The 24,826-nt window shown below is 35.9% G+C and overlaps 1 protein-coding gene across 1 annotated transcript; it reads left to right on the plus strand.

Annotated features, from left to right (window-relative positions):
• Window positions 1–2,232: 2,232 nt before the first annotated feature.
• Window positions 2,233–22,143, plus strand: Uts2b (urotensin 2B). Its single transcript, XM_042667247.1, has 6 exons — window positions 2,233–2,325; window positions 9,000–9,108; window positions 13,340–13,438; window positions 15,595–15,632; window positions 17,115–17,205; window positions 22,118–22,143. The coding sequence occupies exons 1-6, from the start codon at window positions 2,233–2,235 to the stop codon at window positions 22,141–22,143; spliced, it is 456 nt and encodes a 151-aa protein (XP_042523181.1).
• The last annotated feature ends 2,683 nt before the right edge of the window (window positions 22,144–24,826 follow it).

A 24,826-nucleotide genomic window follows, 5' to 3' on the forward strand; every position in this document is an offset into this window, starting at 1 on the left:
TGTTTCTTTGGGCCTGGCTTACTTCACTTAATATAATTTTTTCCAAGCCTTTCCATTTCCTAACAAATGGGGCAATGTCATTCTTTCTGATGGAGGCATAGAATTCCATTGTGTATATATACCACATTTTCTTGATCCATTCATCTATTGAGGGGCATCTGGGTTGGTTCCATATCTTAGCTATGGTAAATAATGCTGCAATAAACATAGTTGTGCTGGTAGCTTTAGTGTGGTCTTTTTTGTAAACATTAGGGTAAATGCCCAAAAGTGGGATTGCTGGGTCATAGGGGAGTTCTATGTGAAGTCTTTTGAGGAACCTCCATACTGCTTTCCAAAGTGGTTGAACAAGTTTACATTCCCACCAACAATGAAGTAAGGTTCCTTTCTGTCCACATCCCCTCCAGCATCTGTTGTTGTTAGAGTTCTTGATTTTTGCTGTTCTAACTGGAGTGAGGTGATATCTCAATGTTGTTTTGATTTGCATTTCTTTTATGGCTAGGGATGTTGAACATTTCTTCATGTGTCTATTGGCCATCCTTCTTTCTTCTTCAGAGAAGCTTCTCTTTAAGTCTTTTGCCCACTTATTTATTGGGCAGTTGGGAAAAAAGGCTTTTTGTACTTAAGTACTCTTCTGGAAAGATCCTTGACTTCAGAACCTGGGTGAATCCAGTGAATGCCATAGGAGGCCTGTGATTTGATAACATTTTGACATCTCAGCTTCAATAATGGCTGCTACAAGAAACGGATATTATTTCCCAAGTACAACAGCCTCATTACAGTTTATTGCCTAATCTATCTGCAGTAAAGGTGTCTACATAATTTTGGTATCTAAAACTCATCAGTCAAATTTAGTTCTCTTCCATCTCATTCACTCAAGGCCAAATACCTCATCCACTTAGGAAACTAGAAGTCTTTTACAGTCCTCTCTTCTTCCAGGAACTGTGACTACATATTGGTTTTGGAGACATTCACCTGTTCTCCTTTCCTTGGAGTAGACACATCCTTTGTCTAGAACAGTCAAGAACCTTTCTCTCCTTGGCAGGAAGGGTTTGAATCAATAAAACTAATGGGAGTCAACGAAGCACAAACTGAACCACAAAAAAATGCTTACTCTTGTTTTTCTTTATTTTTTAATCAATAACTATATCTGGGGGACACACGTGGACAAGTAATTCTTTTTGCTGTTGTTGTGGTTGTTGGTCATGGGGCTTGAACTCTTGGCCTGAGTGCTGTCCCTCAGCTCTTCAGCTCAAGGCTAGCACTCTACCACGTGAGCCACAGCAATACTTTTGATTTTGTGGTGGTTTATTGGAGATAAGAGTTTCATGGACTTTCCTGCCCGGGCTGGCTTTGAACATGATCCTCAGGTCTCAGCCTCCTGAGTAGCTAGGATTACAAGCGTGAGCCACCGGTGCCTGACTTGGACCAGTAATTCTAATTGTTGGAGGTAGACATTCTTGAGTAAAGAAACATGCATTGTGGCATATGGATTTTTAATGTGTGATGGGATAAGTCACTGCACCAAAACCTACATTATTGATTTCAAATTGTTACACGAGCTTTTCAGGAAATGAGTATAGTTCAGCTAAAGGCTCTCAAAAGTTCACTCAACTGCTCTGAAGAAATGAATGGAGAGTTTCTTGAGGAAGAAACTATTTTAACTGACATTTAAAATGTGTGTGTGTGTGTATGTGTGTGTGTGTGTGTGTGTGTGTGTGTGTATGTGTGTGTGTGTGCTGTGTTTAGGTGGTGGGAGCGAAGTAGGTCTTCTTGCAGGTGTAAAGTTATTGTGGCAGAAAGTAGCTTAACATTTTTGAAGAACTGAGAAATGTCTATTGGCTGAATTATGGTAAAGGAAAGAAAGTTCTGGATAAAACTGGAGAGAAGAGTAGAGACTTATAGCACAGGCCTCCTAGATCATATTATGATTTAGATATTTATCCTAATTCACTTATTAAAAAAGAACAGCTAAGTGACAATAGCTCACACCTGTAATCCTAGCTACTCAGGAGGCTGAGATCTGAGAATCATGGTTCAATGCCAGATGGGGCAGGAAAGGCTCTGAGACTCATCTCCAACTCACTACCAAAATCCCCAAAGTGAAACTGTGGCTGAAGTAGTACAGTGCTATCCCTTGGGCATAAAAGCTCAGAGATAGCATCCAGGTCCTCCAGGACCAGCCCAGACAAACAAAACAAAGCAAACAAACAAAAACATTTGGGCACTGGGAAGATGAAGAACAGTAACTACATGAGGTACATGCTGAACAGAGATATGCAATTAGACCATTTGGGTTTCAATATGGAGCTTACACTTGCACTGGCTGTGAGAAAGTTACTTTTGAACACTCAATTTCTTTATCTGTAAAAACCGAAGTATTATGTGCCCATAAGGAAACGGTGACAATTATATGACTAAATCAAAACACTATGAAATAGAAAAATAATAGTTGGAGTGTTTTAAGCAGTAGCATGACACATAGGTTTAAAATTTTCTGAGAGTAACAACTGTGAAGAATGGACTGAAGGAAAGCAGCAGAGAGTAGGAAGAGCCTTGTTAATGAGGGTGTTTTAGTAGTGTAGGTGTAAGGTATTTTCCTGGCCTGGAAAACTGGTAAGGAAAACAGAAAGAAGTGCAAAGATTAAGAAATTAGCAAGTTTAAACAAATACATAAAAGCAGAAAGTGTTTGGTGATTTCTAGGGATGTAGGGATGGGAAGATTTTAAAAATAGTAAGCTAAAGAATATAAAGGTATAGGGGAGGCTGGGAAGGGAGGTGAAGGGTAAACAAAGGAGGAGGCTGCAATGCTTGGTAAGAAATGTATGCATTTTCCTGCCCATGTAATTGTAACCCCTCTGTACAGTATGTTCTCAATTAAAATAAAATTTAAAAAAAAAAAGAAAATTGAAGATAATAATAGTATTAACATCAAAAAAAAAAAGAATATAAAGGTATGAATTGTAGAAAGAATAAGCTTAGGCAATCAGATATACAACATGAGAACTATAGGAACAATAATATGTTATATTCTGGGAATCTGCCAAAGAGGATTTTAGGCATTCTTACCACAATCAAACACACACCAGAGTAATGATATGATATGCTGAGCATATTTATTTACTTGGCTGTAGTTAGTATATCAAAGCATCATTTGTTCTGTACCTTACATATATACAATAAATATAAAGACTAGTAAAGGCTACTACATTGTTAATATAAAATCTAGTGTTATTGTGTTGGTTTATAAGTAATTTTCCTGTGTGATGTGAAAGACAAATGCTTAAAATAATTGTATTTCTTAATTGGCACCAAAATAAAACAAAGAGGGCTTAAATGAAAATGCTATTCTGATCTACTGATTGGAAAGGGAGAAGCAAGAGAGAGGAAGAGGCTTCTCAATTATTGCATAAATGGCATTTTGTAAGATAATGGATGGTGTGGGTTTTTTTAGAGCCATGGAGTGGTAAAAGAACAGCCACGTTCATTGCAGCACTACTCACTATAGCCAAGGTATAGAATGAGTCCATATGCCCCTCAAAGGACAAATGGATCAAAAAATACGGTATACTCATAATGGAATCTTATTCATTTATTAAAAAGAATGATATCTCATCACTTTCAAAGAAATAGATAGACCTGGAAAAAAAATAAGTGAAATGAAACAACTCAGGCCCAGAGAGAAAAAGGATACACGTTTTTCTTTCATATGTGGAAGCTAGAACTAGTTCATACATATAGAAATAAACACTTTGGGTGGTGTGCAAGTGTAAACAAGAATATTAATTGAAATATGGTAGATTCAGGTGAGAACTCAGTGTAATTCCGGAGACAGACAATATCATAGTTCAACAAAATAAACACCAGAAAACAGGTACTTGAGAAGGAGTAGGGTGGGGTTAGGGTAGTGGGAGTAGATGGATGAAGAGAAGAGGGGGATAATGCAGTCTGAAGTTCAAGGCATATCCTACACAATTAAGAAAAATAGCAGGGCTGAGATGGGAAGGATGGGTGAGAATGTTGAAAGGGGTGCCATTGATTGAGATGCATTGTAGTCATAAACTGCTTTGTTGAATGGCAACTCCCTTATACAACTACTTAAAGACAATATATATGTACACATATATGTATGTATGTATGTATATGTATGTGTGTGCATATATATGCATATATATACATAAACACACATATGCATACATACGTGTGTACACACACACACACACACACACACATATACATGATATATATACACACATACATAAAGTTTACTGAGCCAGGAACAGAGGAGAAACGTGATTGAAAGCTAAACAAAGGAGCTCCATGCTGCTCTTGGTGCTGCTGAACCCATATGGAGACAGGCTTGTAGGGGATTAGCAGGGATTTTGCTGATTTACTATCTCTCTTTTGTGGGCCCTTTTGACTAATTGTCTCTTTTTTGGACTATGGTTTGAATTCCAAGCTCACAGATACATCTTGAGAGCTTGGTTTTCACATTTGCATTCCACCTGGCCCATTTTTGTGAACTTTGTCTGCTTCTATACGCCACCTGGCTTATTTTGCTTCCTAGGCTCACCTCCACATTCCGCTGGGTCCTTAGTATTTTTTTGGTCTCCGTGCTTTCAATATGACCTTCACAATTCCAAAATAGAGGTAAAACTTGTGGGTAAAGAATCATTTCAGAATGGACATGATTGAGGAATTTATAAGAAATCGTTTGGAGAAGTTTCTAGGGTGGGGAAGGTATTTTTGGATCCACAGGTGTAGTATTCAAAAAAGAGGGAAAAAGAGGAGAAAAGAGAGGTGTAATTTCTAGTGTCACTGGAAGGTAGATAACAACTAAAAGCATGCATCTTCCAGGAATAGATTGGAGCAAGAGACTGAAAGAGAATAAAACCCCGAGAAAGCTCATTTTTCTTCACGGATCAAGTAAGAAGGAAGTGGTAAAAGAAACAGAAGCAGTGATCCCCAAAGAAGGAGAAAATTAGTGAGTTTCCTGTAGGAGGACAGGGTCAACAATAATGATTTTACAAAGGAAAAAGAAGATGGGAAGAGATTTAGCAGGAATAAGATTACTAGAAAAGGATGGCCCATGAAATTTTGAAGGAAAAACAAGATCAAGACTGAGCAGTGAATATGTGGAAAATTAGTGGACATGGAAGGTTTAGTCATGGAAAGCAGGGAATGGCAGGTGGAAGATAGCTTGTTTGGTTTTGTTATTTTTTTTTGGTATGGTTTTGTCTTTCTTTAAGATGAGGGAAAATTATTTAAGTAATAGCTGGAGGCAGAGGTAGAAAAGGAGGGTGGGGAAACAGCAATTCTTCAAGAAACTCTTCTTATAATCATAGTTACAAAAATCTTCAATAAGATGCTAGGAAACTGAATCTAGCAATATATTAAAAGATCATACAGAATGATCAAATATAATAAATTCCAGGGATACAGGCTTGCTTAATAAAGACAACCTAGTGCATTATTAGAATATTATTAGAATAAATGTTAGAATATTATTAGAATAAAGAATAAGAATTTACTCTCTGATACTTCAATATATGAAGGAAAATGACATAGAAAATCCAATTGCCTTTAATAATGAAAACATGCATCAATGCAGAAATGGAAGGGAACTTCCTAAACTGAGAAAAGGGCATTTGCAAAAAAAAAAAAATTCCAAAAGCAGAATTAATAATGCATAACAAAAGGTTTAAAGAAGTTTAAAGTTTTGTCCCAAGTTCAGGAACAAGATATAGAAGTCCACACTAACCTTTTGTATTCAAATTTGCACCAGAAGTTCCAGCCAACGCAAGAAAAAAATAATAAAAGGCACCAAATTATAAAGAAAAGAGTTAAACTATTTGTTGATGCTGTCATATTAGGGATATACAAACAGATAAATACATAAGAACGAATCTGCAGCAACACCGCAATATCTAAAGTCCATATATAAAAATCAGTTGTATTATCCTATTCAGTAATGAACAATAAAAAATGAAATTAAGAAAACAACTTCATTTACAAACATATGCACTAATGAGTAGGTAAGACCAGTTGCAAGAATCTATTGTATTTTTATATTTTAGCAACGAATAATGCAAAAATAAAATTAAGAAAACAACTTTATAACAGCATCTAAAAATTGGCCAGGCATGGTAGATGACTGCATGCCTTTGAGGCTAGCTTGGGACATATGACAAGTTATAGCAAGCCGGGATTAACTAGTGAGACCCTCTTTCAAAAAAAATAAGCTGGGTGCCAGTGGCTCATGCCTGTAATCTTAGCTACTCAGGAGGCTGAGATCTGAAGATTGTGGTTCAAAGCCAGCCCTGGCAGGTAAGGTGGTGAGGCTCTTACCTCCAATTAACCATCAGAAAACCGGAAGTGGCTGAAGCGGTAGAGCGCTAGCCTTGAGCTGAAGAGCTGAAGGCCAGGGGCTAGGCCCAAAGTTCAAGTCTTACAACTGAAAAAAAAATAATAGTTTAAGGTTGTAGCTTAGTGGTAGAGTCCTTCCTGTCAAGTAGAGGACCCTGAGTTTGATTGTCAAACAGCAGAAAAACGACCCAGACAACAAATGTAGCTAACTGAACAAATTGTGTACAAAACTATTTTGTTCAACAAGAAATACTAAACAGTATTGATAAATATCTGAATAAATTAGAAAGGTAGTCTGAGTTCACAAATGAGAAAGCTTAAAATAATAGAATCACAGTATTTCCCACACAAATCCAATGCCATTCCAGTCATAGTTCAAGGTTTTTCTCCTTCCCTCCCTCCCTCCCTCCCTCCCTCCCTCCCTCCCTCCCTTCTTTCCTTCCTTCCTTCCTTCCTTCCTTCCTTCCTTCCTTCCTTCCTTCCTTCCTTCCTTCCTTCCTTCCTTCCTCTTGTGTGTGTATATGTGTGTGTGTGAATTCTGGGGCTTGAACTCAGGCCTTCCCACTGTGAGTTTAAGCTCTGAAAAATAAGGTCTATTCTGAGTTTTTCAATTTTACTAATTTTATTGTTTATTGTTTATGTGGTACTGAGGAATTGAACCAGGGCCTCGTGCATGCTAGGCAAGCATCTACCACTAAATCATATTCCCAGACCTGAGTTACATTTCATCTATGATGGAAGGTAACGCTCCCACTCTTTCACTTTGCATGTGGCTATCTAGTAGTCCCAGCACCATTTATTGAGAAAGCTCTTTATTCTCTCATTGTGGGATCTTGACATCTTGTCAGAATCAACTGAGTGTTGATGCATGATTTTATTTCTGGATGCTCAGCTCTGTTTTATCTATCATTTCGTTTATCCTTCTGCCAGTCACCACACTGTTTTGATTAATGTACTTGTGAGTGAGTTATGAAATTGTAAGTGTGAGACTTCCATCTTTGTCTTTCTTTTGTAAGATTGTTTTAGCTTTCTGGGTCCCTTTCATTTCTTTATAAATGTAGGAACAGCTTGTCAATTTATGCAAAAGAGAGAGAGAGACAGACAGAGAGAAAGAGAGATGGGAAAAAAAAGACAAGGAAAGAAGAAATCTGGAGCTTGGTGCTGGTGGCTCATGCCTATGATCCTAGCCACTCAGGAAGCTGAAATCTAGGGATGGAAGTTTAAAACCAGCCCCCAGATAGAAAAAGCCTGGGCAGAAAACTTGAGATTCATATTTCCAATTATCCAGCAAAACAACTGGAAGTGGGAATGTGGCTAAAAGGGTAAGCCTTGGGCTGAAACATTCAAGCAAGATTAGGAGGTCTTGAGTCCCTAGTACCTACCTACACACACACACACACACACACACACACACACACACACACCACATGGGGATACACACATGTGCATACCTGCACACATACAATCTTGTGGCAGTTTGAAGAAGGAAAACATGTTAATGTTGAAAATAAAAATAAAATAAAGAAATAAAATAAAATGAAGAAATAAAAGGGATCCTGAGGTCTAAACAGAGCTGATAGCATTTGATTAGAGACTTCAGAGATGAGTTGGATCATTGTCATGAAATAAAGGACTCCAGGCAGACAGAAATAACTCAGCAAAGCTCTGGGACGAAGAAAATGTAGGTTGTGTTCATGAATTCAGAACAGAAAATAATCTGTAAACAAAAAGATAAGCCTAAATATATAGATAAGTGGTTTGGATTTTGAAAGTGCTGGATTAATGAAATGTTTCATATCATCATGTGTTACTGCATGTACACTTGGAACTGAGTGAGATTTAGAGTTGATTCCTCTTAGGTCCCTTGAGAGAAGTAAATGCCAAGGCTAGAGGTCAATACAGCATCACGTAGGGACATAAAATAGGAATTAGAGATATATGAAAGACTGGCGATAACGAAAACCATAACAATTAAAGCAAGTATCAAAGAGAGCAACGGATGGGAGATTTGCCAGCTTTGAATTAATTAAATGGCAGCAAAATGAAACAATCTTTCTCCAGTGCAGCGAGGTCATAATGCTATCCCATTATGATTCATTCCAAATTCAACTTTGATCCATTTGGTTGGTTAAGAACGAAATGAGGGTTACATTGCCAATAGAAGATTGTCATTGGTCTCAAAATTACTTAAATTGAAGGTATTGTTCTTACTTATACCTGCTTTCTGTGATCTCAGAATTGGTATTAATAGGATTTGAACATGACTAACACTTGAATTAGGAAATGTAACAATAATTTACAAAAATGTAACCAACAAGGTCTATGTTTCAAGCTTTTGATCTTTGCTTGTGCCCTGTGTTTGATCGCTAGGGCAAGGGAAGAATGACTGCTCTTAAGTGAAATGGACAGGAATGAGAGGTATTGATCGGGTTCTTCCTGCCATTGATTGTGTAGCCAACTGTCATTTCTCCAAGTAGTGAATCATGTTGACAGGATGCATTACATTTAATGCATTTTTCCGTATCTAGAAGATTTGTAATTGAAGCACGCTTGCCTTTTAAGAGGAAGCTCTGCTGTGTTCTACAGCCATTGAAATCTTTATCCTGACTGGGAAAGTTAGTATCTCTGCTACCTAGAGAGATTTGAACATGAAGCTCTCAACTCCTCTTTGCTTTGGACTCCTGACATTTGTATCTGGGATGATCGCTCTAGAATCAGTGCATGGACGGCCATATCTCACCCAGGGTATGTACACAAAAATCTAAAATACTACAGGTAAGCAGATGATCCTTATCTTACTATGTACATCACTCTGATTTTTCTGCCATTAGTGAAGTAAGGTTCTATGGCATTAATATAAGTCAGTTGCCAAACATTATTTAAGTAGTTGTTGTTCTAAATTAAATGTAGTCTAGGAAGCTCTCTCCTCAAGTAAATTGTACCAAATTAACTTGACCCAATATTGTATTAAATTATTCCCTAGTATACTTTTTTCCCCTAATCATGAGTAAATTGCTTTGAACATTTCTGAATAAAGATCAGGAATGTATAAATAGTAAAATAGCCAGTCATATAATCTTTGCATATTTCAAAAATACATCTTGATGAAAGAAAAAAAGATAATTTTTATTGGATGAGAATATCAGTGAATACTTGTGAAATGAGAGCAACTTGGAGACTAATAAACAAAGATAAAAATATATTTGCATAGAGAATACATGGAGAATAATACATGGAGAAAACTCCATGTAACTAACCTTCAGGAGGGCAATGCTAGCACACAGCTTAAATACTCACTAGCTTTGGCTAAAGTGTAGCAAATTCATAGTACTTACATTATACAAAATAATCTGATCAATCTATAATACATAAACTTCTATAAAATTAGTGAAATTAAATTGTTGCTCTTATTACAATGTTCAAATAATTTCTTACAATTATCAATGCTCTCTACAGTAGAAGTAGATCTTAATATAAGATGTGGAGTTAGTATTTGTACTAATTCATTATAAACTAACAATTTAGCCACATTGAAACCTGTATACATTTTTTATGTTTTAAAAATTGTGACTTAAATTAATACCCCTTCGATGCTGAAATTCTGAGTTTTTCGCTGACTTTTTTTACTTTCAATTTACAGAAGGGATCTTAATGGAATATAATAAATCTTGTTTGAGTTACACTAAGTAGAAAAAGGGATCAAGCTTCCCACTTTTGGATGGAATTCAACCTTATTAGGCTTTGTTTCCTACAAAGTGGTTTTATAAGTTAATGGCTGTCATTATGCAGTGGAAAGAAATTTGCATGGGCTTCATTATTTATGGTCAGGGATCATCTCATTGAAAAGCGAATCATAACAGAAACCTAAATAAAAGGCTGGACTCAAAGAACCTGAATTTTTATCCATGACGCCCTTTGTTCACACACCTCTTTGTTTACTAAAAAATTAATGCACTTGGTAGTGCTCTTTTGCTATCTCTGCAGGAGATTTTCCCAATGCTTCTAATCCAGTATTAACTTGAGAGAAAGAATATGGTTATTTGCTGAGGACTTTGCAAAATTAGTATGTGTTAATAGCAATTGTAAAATTAGTATGTGTTAACAATTGTGATTTCACATGCATTTGTGAAATAAAAAATAGAATTCCAACTATAAAGCATTTGCTTGATTATAATTAAATCACCCTTCTGAACTTAGAATCCCAGTGTTTTGCTTCTATCATTGTCAGCTAAATAGAAGTATTTTTCTTCAAGTGAGATCCTGCTTGATCTCATCGTATGCAAATGAGATGATTTCAGATCTAAAGTGTTTAAGACTAAAGAAAGCTTCTCTACATGCACACATTTTTTTCAAAGCTACAAATTATTTGATTTTAGTTTTTTAAATAAGCATACATCTTTGTATAGACTATAAAGTTGGAAATGTCTAAACATCCCTCAGTATGGCATATAATATCCAAGACATATAATTCAATCCTGTTAGCTTTTATCTAAAAAGGGCCACTCTCTGTAGATAAGCCTTAAACTTGGAAACTAGCTTAACACAAAAAAATGGAAGAGAGAATATCATAGCCAAGAAGACTGGAAAATTTATATTTTGCTATACTATTATTTGGGTTATCTCATTGTTTCTTTCTGATAAAACTTCTTGTCTCTTTAGTTAAAAGTGTCTCATGCAAATGAAAGGCTAAATGAGAAGTTTGCTAAAGTTTTGTGCCTTGAGTAATAACGAATCAATGTTTTCTGGCAGTTGCTTAAACAATCACTATTGGTTGTATGAGTAGTGCTACCATTCATGCCAGAGATAAACCTAAATATGACATTTAATATCACCTCCCCTCTCAATATTAAATCTGTTCAAAGATAGAAACATTAAAGGTAAAAAGTGGGGTTTTTCCTTAAAGTTATGTTGTAAATTAAAAATGGAGGCAAGAAACACAATTATTTTCTATGATTTTTTTTCCTTTAGCTGACAATTTAGCATTGTGAAGTTTAAAAAATGTTGAAAAAAGTCTTTTCTTCAATGATGATTATAAAAAGATGTCTTTCTTGTATAGCAGTGGAAAGAATTTGTGAGGACATAATTATGCAGGAATAATCATAGGAAGCAAAATTGATAAAGGCAAATAATTTATTGTCTTAAAAATGTTCCACATACATATAGAGAGAAATTGGCAGAGAAAGTAACTGTATATTAAGCAAACAAATTTCAGATTTCTAATTTACTAGTTAATTTCCTCCAAGTCTTATCACTTCCCTAAGATAAATGAGTTTGGTTTTGTTCTTACAGTGTAATATTCTCTTCCGGAAGCAAGAGAATAGAACTCACTGTCATATACCCTTTTTCCTCTCAATGAAAACATCTTAAAGATTCAAATTTTCTATTTTAAAGAGCAATTAGAATAAAATTGCAAATCATATCTTTCTTTTACATGAAATTATATTATGAGAATTTGTTATATAATCCATACTGAAAGCTATTAATATTTTAAGTACTCAAAAATGAAAAAGCCCACACAGACCATTTCTATGTCTATGATCCAAAGAAATTTCAAGACCAGAAGAACAACAAAGTTATTACTGATAAGTGAAGAAAGCTTTGATCCTGTCTGTTGCCCCAAATCATCATTTTTTTCCTTCAGTAAGAAATTTAATTTAATTCAGCAACTGTCATGTTCCAGACAAAGAGACAGATCATTTAAAGGAAGAGTCTAGTCAGACTTTGAGGCATTACTCTGCCTGCAACCATACGTCTTCCACTCCTAAATTTGATCCTCCTTAATCTAGCTTCTGACCACACTGCCACAGCAGGTATGTAGAGTCAGGGAGAGAGGAAAATTGTCTAATAGAAATGGTGTAATAAACTTCTAATTGCTGGGTCACCTTGTTAAAGTTTATTGCATTGTACTAATTAGTATTTCAATGTTGTTAATAGAAAAGGGTCATTGCATTTCATCACTTGAATACAGCTATTTTTTCCAGTTTTTCTACTCCAGTGTTGAGAGAGTTGGGGACCTGAGCAATGAATGGCTGGGATGTGCACTAGAAAGATGGAAAGGTGTCAAATGGAAAAAGTAGGCAGCATTCCAGTTCTCCACAAGGTTTCTTCAGAGACTTTGTAATCTCTGGAATACATATTGACTCATATTTAAATGTGTATCAAATAAAATCACAAAACCAAATGAGGATCAGAGGAAGTCTCTTGGGAAAAATAAGTTGGTTTCTTTTCTCTCCCTCCCTCCTTCCTTCCTTCCTTTCTTCCTTCCTTCCTTCCTTCCTTCTTTCCCCTCTCTCTTTCTTTCCTTCTTTCCTTCCTTCCTGCTATCTTACTTTTCCTTCCTTCCTTCTTTTCTCTATCTTTCTCTTTCTTTCTTTCTCTCTCTCTCTCTTTCTTTCTTTCTTTCTCTTTCTCTTTCTTTCTCTCTTTCTTTCTTTCTCTCTCTTTCTCTCTCTCATTCTTTCTCTCTCTTTCTTTCTTTCTCTCTTTCTTTCTTTTCTTTCTTGTGGTAGAACTGTAACTTGAACTTAGGACTTTGAGTTCTCACTTGGCATTATCATTCAAGTTTGGTGCTGTTACTTGAGCCACTCCTCCAGTTCCTGTTGTTTGTCTTTCATGATCTCTTTCCACATTGATATACATTCACTGATTATTTTTTAATTATTCTCAGTACTGTAGCTTGACCTCAGAGCCTCACACCTGTTAAGCCTTTTCCAGTTAAGCCATGTCTATAGCCTTGGTTTTCGATGGGTATATTTGAGATAGGGTCTTGAAAAGTTTTCTTCCCTAGATGGCATCCAATCTTGATCTTTCTTCTGTTTCCTGAGTCGCTAGCCACTAGTTGTTCATTGATTTTTATAACAGTGTATCTCTACATCTCTTTAACTGGTGAATAACCTATATTGATAGTTGTTTGTAAAACCTAATTAGAACACTTTCAGTGACACAGCTTGAAAATGGTGGTATTTGATTACTACAGGAAGTAAATTATTTCCAGATAAAGAAGATTCAAATCTTGAAGAAGTATTGCTGGCTCTACTGAAGAAAAATTTTGATTTCCAGAATCCTGCCAACATTGGTGAGTGAAGAACAAAGTCAAGCTTTATCTATTAAAAATAATGGAGCCCATTCCATCTCCAGATCTGGTACTGGAGTTTTAGGCACTAGTAACTGGATTTGAAGTCCAAGGCCCCAATTCCTGGATTCCATATACCAGGTCTGGTCATTCAATCTAGTATGTGAAATAAAGAAAAAACTAACGGTGAAGGTCAGAGAAAGGAAACAATGTGGCATGAGCACACTATGGGAAGAGAAGAGGGACAATTTCCAATTACGTCCCTTATACAAACATTTGCTTTAAGTTTAAATAGGAGTGGAAGAATTGGAAGTGAGAGTAAAAAGGCATACATGCTCATTAAACAGTTTCAGTTAGGAGGTGCTCTAGTGGTCAGAGATGTCAGTGACAGGTACTCTGATTGCTCATAGTTTCGTTATTAGTCAGGCAAGGCATTGTTACACTGGGACTCATGGCTGTCTAGTTGGGGTTAGGAGGTACTTTGTCTTTTCTTACAGAATATTATCCATCATCAGTCTTGTTCTTTTGGATTCCAAGAGTCAGAGTGAAGGAAACAGATATAAGACTAAGTTGGGATGCCATGCTTTTCATTTACTTTCAATTTACTTGTGGACCCAAGTTGAAAGCCAGTGTTTCTGAATAAAAGCAGCTTTTGAGTACTTGTCGTAGATGTGCTCTTTATAACTTCAATTTACATTAAATAAAACAATAACTATTCTTTCGGGTGACGCACTAAGAGCTTAAATGTTTTCCTTGGTACATATTCGTGCAAAAAGTCTCATAGTTATTAAAAAGCATTAAAAGCCTATGTCATTCAATTTGAGAATCCTAATGGATTGGTAACTATGAAGCTGAAAAATAGTTATTCTTACTTATGTTTTCCTTTTATGGAAGAGATGAGACCCTACAGTCCATGGAATAGTTAGTACTTTTTTTTCTTTAGTAAATTGTATTGTTTTTAAAAGAGGGTCTCGGTAGCTTATTATATGCAACACTAAATGTTATTTATTTATTTATTTATGTACTAATTGAACCCAGGGCCTTGCAGATGTTAGACAAACTCTAGCATACTGAACTACATTCCAATCCTAATATTGTCTTTTAACAGATATTTTGTCCTATAAAGGCAAAACTTTAAAAGTGCTTCACATGTTTTATGAAGTATTCTACAAACCCAAAAAATTCAATTGAAAATTGGTTAGCTTCACTATCAGAATTGGTGAACTTTCTAGCAGAAATTTATCAATACAATATTTTTAAAACATTTAGTGGAGGAGTGTCTTGGCACATATAATCCCAGCTATTCAAATGATGGAGGCAGGAGAATGGCAAGTTTGAGGCCAGACTGGGTAAAGTTAGTGAGACTCCATTTCAGAGAGAGGAAAACAAAAGAACCAAATCAAAATAAAGACAACTTCCATCTCCAAATCTTAATACTTAAAAATAATTTTTAAAATTAGAAATAAGATATTTGAGAGAAGTGAAAATATAGAAAGAAAAATTCAGCCGGGTGCTGATAGCTTATGCCTGTAATCCTAGCTACTTGGGAGGCTGAGATCTGAGGATTGCAGTTCAAAGCCAGTCTGGGCAGAATAGTCCCTGTGAGACTCTTATCTCTAATCAACCACTCAAAAACCAGAAGTGGAGCTGGGGCTCAAAGTGGTAGAGTGCTAGCCTTGAGTGAAAAGAGCTTAGGGATAGTGCCCAAGCTCCAAGTTCAAGCCCATTTCTAACAAGAACAAAAATTCATAGACACATTATAAAATTTAGAGAATTGCTACTAATATTTTGGGAAATTTTCTATCTTCATTGAACTATATGAACAATTTGTATCCTTTTATAACATTTAATATTGCTTCTTGGGATTTCACTATGTCAGTAAAAATGTAGTTGCTTCTTTCCAAATAACAGTATGTCTTGGTGCTATGACTTACCTTAGAACACTGCTTATTGTTAGAAATAGGTATTTTCTCATGATCTAACAGATTGTGTTTCAATATTATGAACAATATAAAATATATTGGAGGATTTACATAGGGATGGGCAGGTCATCTCAAATCACCTGAAAAAAAACTTTGCCACATAAAATCGTAAGTATTTTATCTGAAGTGAATATTATTTTCAATGTACATTGTTCACCTGACAAATATTTCTTGCAGATGTTGGACTGGCTCACAAACTGGAAGAACTAAATCAGGTAAGAATGAGAACCACTTAAATTCTCAATTTTACTCTTACAAGGCAATTTCTTTTTTTTTTTAATTTAATTTTATTTTTTTTGTGAACATGCTGTACAGAGGGGTTACAATTACATGGGCAGGATAATGTGTATATTTCTTATCAAGCATTGCAGCCTCTTCCTTTGTTTACTCTTCACATCCCTTCCCTACCTTCCCCCTACCCCCCACCACCCAATCCTCCCCCCTCCCCCCTCTTCCCCCCCCCCCCCCCCCAGTATATGTATGAGTCAAGCAGAAAAGGTCAGATAATGTGATGTTAGGCAATTTCTTTTTGATACAATGATTAAAAGAGTCACTAATACTCCAAGTGAAACTTTCAGTCCTGCTAAAGAAAGAATAATTTGCTACAAAAAAATTAAATTGTACTTGAAAAATAAAAGCAAAACAAAACTAGGGCTGATCATATTAATCATCCAGCAAGGAGACCTTGGGCCAACTAAAGGTATTTAAACATCTTATGGTGCTTTTTGGGATTGTTACCTTTAAGTAGTGGAAATCTTCCCCCCCATCCACACACTATGTGGTCTCAGCAAATGAAGTATGTGACAATGGAATTACTCTGCTTCAAGCAGATAGTTTGGAGAAATTGCAAAGCTACCTTCTTGACAGGAGGCCGGAATGAGTTCTGTGTTGTCCATTCTTTCATATTCTCTAAAGTATATTTACAAATGTTGAATAACATGACTGCTAGCCTCCTTCAAATAAGTTGGATGCTAATCTATTGTTCTATCATTTGGGAAAAGAAAGAATGTCTATTATTGTCTTTGAGCAAGAAGAATAGGAAGATAAGGAGTATTTTAGGTAGAGCACTTCCTGGTAGAATTGGCTCTTCAGGGGGTAAAGAGACATTGTCAAGTTCCTTGGAAAGAACTACTCTTCCTTGTATAAGAAATAAAATTTTGTCCTACGCAGCCCACATTTACTGGCTCTTTATGAATTTACACCCAAACTTTGAGTACTTTTGTCAAAATCTTGTTTCTTTTTTAGAATTTCTGATTGGGGCTGGGAAGGTGGCTCAGTGGTAGAGCGCTTGCCTTGCATACATGAGGCCCTGGGTTCGATTCCTCAGCACCACATAAGCACAAAGAAAAAACCAGATGTGGTGCTGTGACTCAAGTGGTAGAGCACTAGCCTTCAGCTGAAGAGCTGAGGGACAGCGCCCAGACCCAGAGTTCAGGCCCCATGACCGGACCCCCCCCCCAAAAAAAATTTCTGATTGAGTCATGTAATTTTCCAGCTAGCCTGGAAATGTATTTTTCTGTTATTATTTATTTTTGTTTATTTTCTCTTCTTTTTTTTTTTTTTTTTTTTTACCCTTGTCCACTCTGTCTTCCATCTTTCCTCTGTGTTTCTTCTTTTATCTTCCTTTTCACCAATAGAGAATAGAACTGATGTTATGGAAGACTAATTTCCATTTAATGTTTTTTTTTTCATATCAGTTAGAAAAACGAGACCATTTTATGGAGGCCAAGGATGCTGAGATGTCCTATGCTATGGATGGGCTAGCCTCATCCCATCCAAACAAACGAGGTAAGCTTTCATTTCAAATTTTGAATTTGATCGGAAAGATTATTTTTGTGATCATTTCTGAGATGGAAGAGATAAAGCTCAAGTTTTAGCCTTTATGAGGTAGAAGCAGGAAGATCCTGTGTGAAGGCCAGCCAACAAAAAGTTAGCAAGACTCTACCTCAAAACTAAGCTAGAGGGAATGTGGCTTAATGGTAAAGTGCTTGCACAGCGTGCATGAAGCCCTGGGTTCGATTCCTCAAGTGGTAGAGTGCTAGCCTTGATCAAAAGAAGCTCGAGACAATGTTAAGGCCCCGAGTTCAAGCTCCAGAACTGCAAAAAGCAACAACACCAACAACAAAACAACAACCAAGATAATGAAACAGTGGGCTATGAGGTGTAGCTTAAATGGTAGAGTGCTTACCTACCTGGGATGAGGCCCTAGGTTAAATCACAAGTAAAGCAAAAAGACAGCGTTCAACTACCTCAGTCTCTTGTATAACTGTGATTATAGCTATATGCCATTGCATCCAGTTGAGAAACGTTTGTTGGTTAGGGCCTACTAATTTCTAAGAATAATTAGTTTGTCCATTGTATTGTTTCCCCTAGTGTTCACCCTGCCTGTGATTTCTGCTTTTCTTTCACTGGAGACCTCTCCAACTTGGAGGAACCATTTTCTTCATGAATTGCACACTTTTCTCAGGTCTCTCAAAATATTTACAAAGTTGCTAGTGCAAGTTTATTTTGTCTCAAAGTTCCCAATATATTTTTTACTTTAGGACGCAACATTCTCTTGGCAATGGCACTTTTCAAAAATTTGGAAAACTCCCAGGCACCTGTGGCTCATACCTGTAATCCTAGTGACTGTGGAGGTTGAGAAATAAGGACTGTAGTTTGAAGCCAGCCAGGGAAGGCACATCCTTGAGGCTTATCTCCAATTAACCACAAAAAGCCAGAAGTGGAGCTGTAGCTCAAGTGGTAGAGCACTATCCTTGAACACAAAAGTTCAGGGACAGCACCCAAGCCCTCAACTCAAATCCCAGGACTGGCATAAAAACAAAACAAAACGAAAATTGGAAAGATTACCAATTGTTTTCTTCACATAAATGTTTTTAGTAACACATTTTTGATTTATTTAAGACAGTGTGTTAACTATATAACCCAAGCTGGATCAAACATTTGAGTCTACTGTCTCAGCCTCCTGTGTGCTGGAATTATAGGTGTGCACTACCATGTCTGGCACTCAAAACATTCTAATTATTTGTTTTTCACTCCAATAATATCAGTTTCCTGGAAAAAAAAGCCTAGTCTGAATTTTTTCTGGAATTATTTATTCCAATTGATATTCACTAAACCTCTGTTTCCTAACACATCTAATAATCTCATTTCATGGTGTTAAGGATTTAGAAGCAATTAGCTCTTTCAGTCTTTTTGAACTCTATTATTATTATTTTTAAATATAAAAATCACCATTTCCTTCCTGAGCTCAGCAAACTCTTGTTATTCTTTTTAAAATCTAACTCAGTGCAACTTTAACTTATTTCCAATTTTTCATTTTCCAACCTTCTAGAAATTTAAGAGGTAGCTGGTCCAAAGTACATAAGTGTTTTGGATGCCAACTTTGCCACATTTGTTACCATCTTGTAAAATGGTTTCATATTTTCCCAACTTGTAAGAACAATTTATTATCCCACTAATTCGTTGCTTACACTTCTCGGAGTAACAGCTCACTTTGATTCATCAATTTGCATATTGGGATATGGTTGGCCGATGACATTGTCAAAAACAACCTCAAAATCTCTGTAGTGTAGCTTCCTGTGTTTTATTTTTAATTTATATGAAGCTGGGGTATACTGATTAGTTTTCCTGCCCTTCTTGCATAAACTATGTGGAACACCCGGTCTGCTTTCCCCCTGGCGTGATAGGAGAGGCTTAGAGGATGTAAGCTTATCTTCTTACTGCTAAGTACATAATCTCAAATTAAGTGTGGTTGAGGGCACCTAGGAAAGGTAATGATGGTTAAAGAATAGTTTGAGATTCCTATCTTTACTGCAGACCTTATGGGCTTCTTACAGCCTGCACAACACAATCCCCTTGTGACTTGAGAACACCTTTGGGCGTACAACTGGGAGTCTGGAGAAGCAACACAGATTGGAAGTATAAATTTGACATATGTCAGCATCTTCATAGTTGGCACTGTGAGCAGATGGTCTGAGGAATGACTCCAGATAGAGATAGAGAGGAAATATATTCAAAGACGGAGATTCAAATCACTCCAGGGTTAGACATTAGGAAGATGATGGAGAATCAGCAAAAAGGGCCAAATAGGAGCAACTAAGAAAGGAGGCAATGAGGAAAACAACATACAAAATCAATTGAGAACACCAGTTTGGATGAGGTAGGAACCAAGTAAGTATCTGTGACGATGGATATGTAGAGTAGATGGTTGGTTCTGGTCATGAAAACAACTCACATTACTGTGAAGTTACTGATAGTGGCCAAAATAGAACTTTCAAACAATAGAATTTTCAAACAATCATGTTTGAAAACAAAATGGATTCAGAAACCCAGCTGAAGGCATTAAGAATTTATACTTACTGTGAGATACTATAATTCTCTGTCTGTCTGTCTGTCTCTCTCTCTCTCTCTCTCTCTCTCTCTCTCTCTCTGTGTGTGTGTGTGTGTCTTCTTGCACTAGGGATCAAACTCAATATCTTGGCACTGTCCCTTAGCTTTTTGGCTCATGGCTGGAGCTCTGTTTGAGCCACAGCTCTACTTCTGCCTTTATTGGAGATAAGGGTTTTGTGGACTTTCTTCCTGGGACTAGTTTTGAGTCACAGATCTCAACCTTCAGAGTAGCTAGGATTACAAGAGTAAGCCACTAGCACCCAGCTCGTAATTTTCTTTCATCATTTAGAGTATAATCAATAAATCACATTCAATACTATGAACATAGCCATCCATACTCAGCATTGGGCTAAAATCAGACTTTATGGGAGGAAATTAGACAGACATCAAGGGGCACCAAGATACTAGCTGCCGTTTTGTTCATGTAAATGATAAACAATATGCAAACTATGGGAGCTAACTGTTAGCAAGACCACTTGGAGTAGTTCCTTCCAACCAGGTCCAGAAAACTCGAAAGTATGTTCAATTGCACATTCCATTAAACTGCTCATGTGGCCTGCATCCTGGTGATGTGGGGCTTATAGTTTTCTGCCAGACAAAGATTCAAAGATAGCTGAATAACAGCATACTCGGTGATGGAGTAGTTCCACAATGCACTAGAAAAAAGAAGATTAGATTAGTGGACCAAGCACTTTTGCTCCTGGTCTGAAAATAGACTTCTGCTTTCACAGCATGTGAGTGTGGTTTTGGGTAAGGAAAGCTGTGGTTCCTGTAGAAACGAGAAGTCGATTCTGAATGTGATCCTAACAATCTCTGCATATGTGCTGATAGGCAGTGAGGTTACAGTTTAAAGAGAGACTTTATTTGGAGAGGGAAAGCTAATAGACTTGGGTATTTATTTATTTATTTTTATTTTGAAAATTTATTTAATTCTAGCCTTAAACTCAGGGCTTCCCTTGCTCAAATTTGGTGTACTTATTTGTGAGCCACAACTCTACTCCCAATTTTTTTTTTTTTTGGGTCCGGTTGTGAGGCCTGAACTCTGGGCCTGGGGGCTGTCCCTCAGCTCTTCAGCTCAAGGCTAGTGCTCTACCACTTGAGCCACTGCGCCACTTCCGGCTTTTTTCTTTTTGTTTATGTGGTGCTAAGGAATCAAACCCAGGGCCTTAGGCATGCAAGGCAAGCGCTCTACCACTGAGCCACCTTCCCAGCCCCTCCCAATTTTTTCTTTGTAATTAAACAGAGATAAGAGTCTCATGGCATGAGCTATCTGCACCTGGCTTATTTGTTTATCATTTATTTTCACTATAATTTTTTTTCTTTTTGTGCTAAGGTATTGCTATCTACCTCAGGCTTGGCCTTTAACCGCTCCTTAGGCTACTAAGGGCTGGGATTATGAACAGATATTACTATATCTAACTCAAAAGATTTTAGTTTTCATAAACTATTTAGATATCAAATAGTTGGAGAAATTTATAAGTAGTTAGATGTACCTGTTGTAAATTAGATGGAGTAACTGTGAAGAGACCCTGGAATGGTGGGAATAATTTACTTATGTATCAGAAAGACTGAAATGCTGTTAAATTTGGTTTGATTTGTCTGAAGCATTATTTTATGACCAGATTATGAGGACCCCATGTTGTTTGATGATCAGTTTAGTTAACTATCAAGTGCTGGTTTGCAAGATGATCTTTAACCTCTGTTTCTTTCCCTTTCCTCAATAAATAGAACACACTTCTCATTGTCTTTACTTATGTGACTTCCTCTTTAGACTTTCTGGTACCCCACGAGTAAAATAGAAGGATGGGTCTGATAGGTCAACCTGCTGTGTCCTCTGGGGTATTATATGAATAATAATGTATAATGGTGCTGTACAATAAAACCTTTCTATGACCTGATCATTTTCTAATTTCTTCTGTCAGCACTGGTTAGAAGGCATTTTTGTGCACTTGGTATGTGGCTAATATGGTACAGAAGATGAATTTCAACTTTGTTAAATTTTAATTAATTAATTAATTAATTTTCAACTTATTTTCAAGTAGTGGTAGAAAGGAGTTTCACTTCAACATACAATTGCATCTTGATTATTGTCATCCCTTCCTTCATTCTCCCTCATCTCTCCCAACTCCATCCCCTTAAGTTAATTAAGGATCAATAGAAAGCTAACAATAACCATTTTTGAACATTTTTCAATAAAACTCTCTTTTCCTTATTCAAGAATATATATATATATATATATATATTATTCAAATGTAAGTTTCCATAGAATATACTTCTAATAATGAATTTGCTTTGTTTTCTTCTTTAGCTTGCTTTTGGAAATACTGTGTTTAAAGCTTTTCATCTGGATGCAAAATCAGAGAACATTATACACACATATGCATATTATATACACTCTATTGCTGAAAGATGGTAGGTGTTTCAAGCATAAAAAGGCAGTAACACTTATCCTGAATGCTATTTTTCTCCCTTTGCTAACTTGTTGCCATGCAGATTACAGTAGGCTTAATGTTTAAGTATGGATAATTGAATAGACTGGTTACAATTTTGAGTGGCATGAGACTTTCAAAATGATATTTGAGCATGAGTTGAGAGTACTGTATTGTATACTTCCAATAAATTCATTGTCTATATACAGTCTCATGGTGATGATGATGTTATCGAACTGTCAATTAAAATATTTTAAAAAGCATCTTGGAAGGTGAAAATAAAGTATAATGTCTCCATTTGTCTGGTGAGTATATATCTTTACTCACTCTCTTTTCTATAATGTTGTTGTCAGCTTTTTTTTTGTTAGTTAGAACACGTGTCCTTGAGACTAATATAGAATTTATTGGAATCTGAGAGAAAGAAATAATAGATATCTAGAAATCCAATGCTAAAAAAGCTTATTATAAAATTCTCACGTTTGCCTTCCTCACAATGTCAGAAACAGAGATGTTCCATATGCCTGCGAGGGGCTAGGCTTGTGCTAAAATCTAACAGCAAATCCCCAAATGTCTTGGTGTTTCCTTGCTATGTTTTAGTTTTAGGTGATGTTCTTGCTATATTTGCACAAATTTATTTAATCATCACAAGAATGTAGTTTAAATTTAATTCTCTCCATCACCAGTGCTATCATAAAAATATTTTCAAGTGTCTTTCTTAAAATTATCTTTAAAACGTTAAATAAGGAGATGACATTTTAATGAAACAGTTTATGAATGTAATTCTTCTTGATCAGTGAAAGAACCATATAACCTTAGTTTACTTCACTTAATATACTTTCCAGTCTCTCCATTCCCTTACAAATGGTAAATTATCATTCAAATAGGTAAGTAAAATTCCATTGGTATATATAGTACATTTTCTTAATCCATTTGTCCATTAAGGGGCATCTGGGCTGATTTCATATCTTGGCTATGTCAAATAGTGCTGCAATGAACATGGTTGTGCTGATGGTTTTACTGTGTAAGTTTGTTTGTAATCTATTGGATAAATGCCCAGAATTAGTATTGCTAGGTCATAACAAAGTTTCTATGCTTAGTTTTTTGAGGAACCTCCATACTGTTTTCCAGTATGGTTTGCCAAGTCAACATTCCCACAAACAGTATAAGAGTTCTCTTCGGCTGCATCCTCTCCAACATTTGTTATTGTTTCCTTGACAATGGCCACTCTGGTGAGAGAGAATCTCAGTGTTGTTTTGATTTGCATTTTCCTATGGTCAAATATCTTTATAATAAAAAAGGTTAATGAGAGTACATTTATATACATTGCCTTATTTACAGCATAGGGAAGAAATGCAGATTTATCTATACAATATTAATTGTGTGGTGCTCAAAAATACAGTGATATCATGACATTGAATGAACAATACTGTTTAAACTAGAGTGTAAAACATATATGTATTCACATATATTGAATATTTTGCATATATTGAATAACTATTTCAACCAAAGCACTTTTATACACACACACACACACACACACACACACACACACAGTGACTAATTTAGGAAACATGCCTTCAGTGTTTCCTATGTTTGTTTAGGAATAATTCATATGTACATAATAAATATTAGCAATGTGATAATGTCTGACAATATTTCTATGTATTAACACAAGTTTTAAATACAAAGGTATTGTAAAAAAGATGAAAAACTCCTGTTTTTATCATCTCATGTTTAATAACTTTGTCTAAGGTGGACAATTTCAAGTCTTTTAAACCGTTAGCATAAGGGATTATGCCATTCAAACAGCTTCTAATGTCTGTTTTTTTCAAAAGATTCCATTAAGTCCTTTAAAAAAATTTCACTGTAAGAAATTTAATTCTCTAAAGCTACAAATGGGTTAATTAAAATTTTGAGCATAAATTTTTATGGCAAATGTAGTTAGAAATGACTGTCCTTCATGAAAAGTTAGCCATGTAAAGAACTCAGAAAGTAATGACCACATGTTCATTTGCTCCACAGAGTTCTATATAGGAACAATGAATAAAAGGTAATGTGTTTTTGAACAGAACAAAAAATTCATTCCAGTTAGTGGATTCCCAGTAGAGTATAGTGGATTTATTGATAGTCAACAAATGGAACTAATAAATGAGATGAGTCGTCATCTTCTGATCAGAAATTATGTTTAAATTTACATTAAAGACACCCCTTTTAAAATAGTATATTGCTACCTTATTTGCTGTTCTTTATAAAGCTGTGAGGAAACTGAAATATGTAATAAAACAGTTATAAGAGAAGAAAAATATTTCAGATTGCTTTACTGAAGTTTAGTCCACTTATTTTGAGGTAAGCCCATTTCCCACTGGCATAGAGCATACATCAATATATTGTGTTCTATTTAATTAAATTGATTGTTGTAGTCTAATTTTGAATAAAAAGTAGAAAGTAAATTTGTTAATCTAATTTATTTGCCAGAGAAACTTTTCAGTGAAAGTAGATTTTAATGTCATTTGTCAAAGCACAACGCAGCAATGAATTGATTAGATACTTGAAAATACTCAGTTGGGAGAAAAAAGTAAAGTAATAGC

This window comes from Dipodomys spectabilis, unplaced genomic scaffold, assembly GCF_019054845.1.
Source record: "Dipodomys spectabilis isolate Male_0828 unplaced genomic scaffold, ASM1905484v1 ptg000017l, whole genome shotgun sequence".
In the NCBI taxonomy this organism is placed as follows: Eukaryota; Metazoa; Chordata; class Mammalia; order Rodentia; family Heteromyidae; genus Dipodomys; species Dipodomys spectabilis.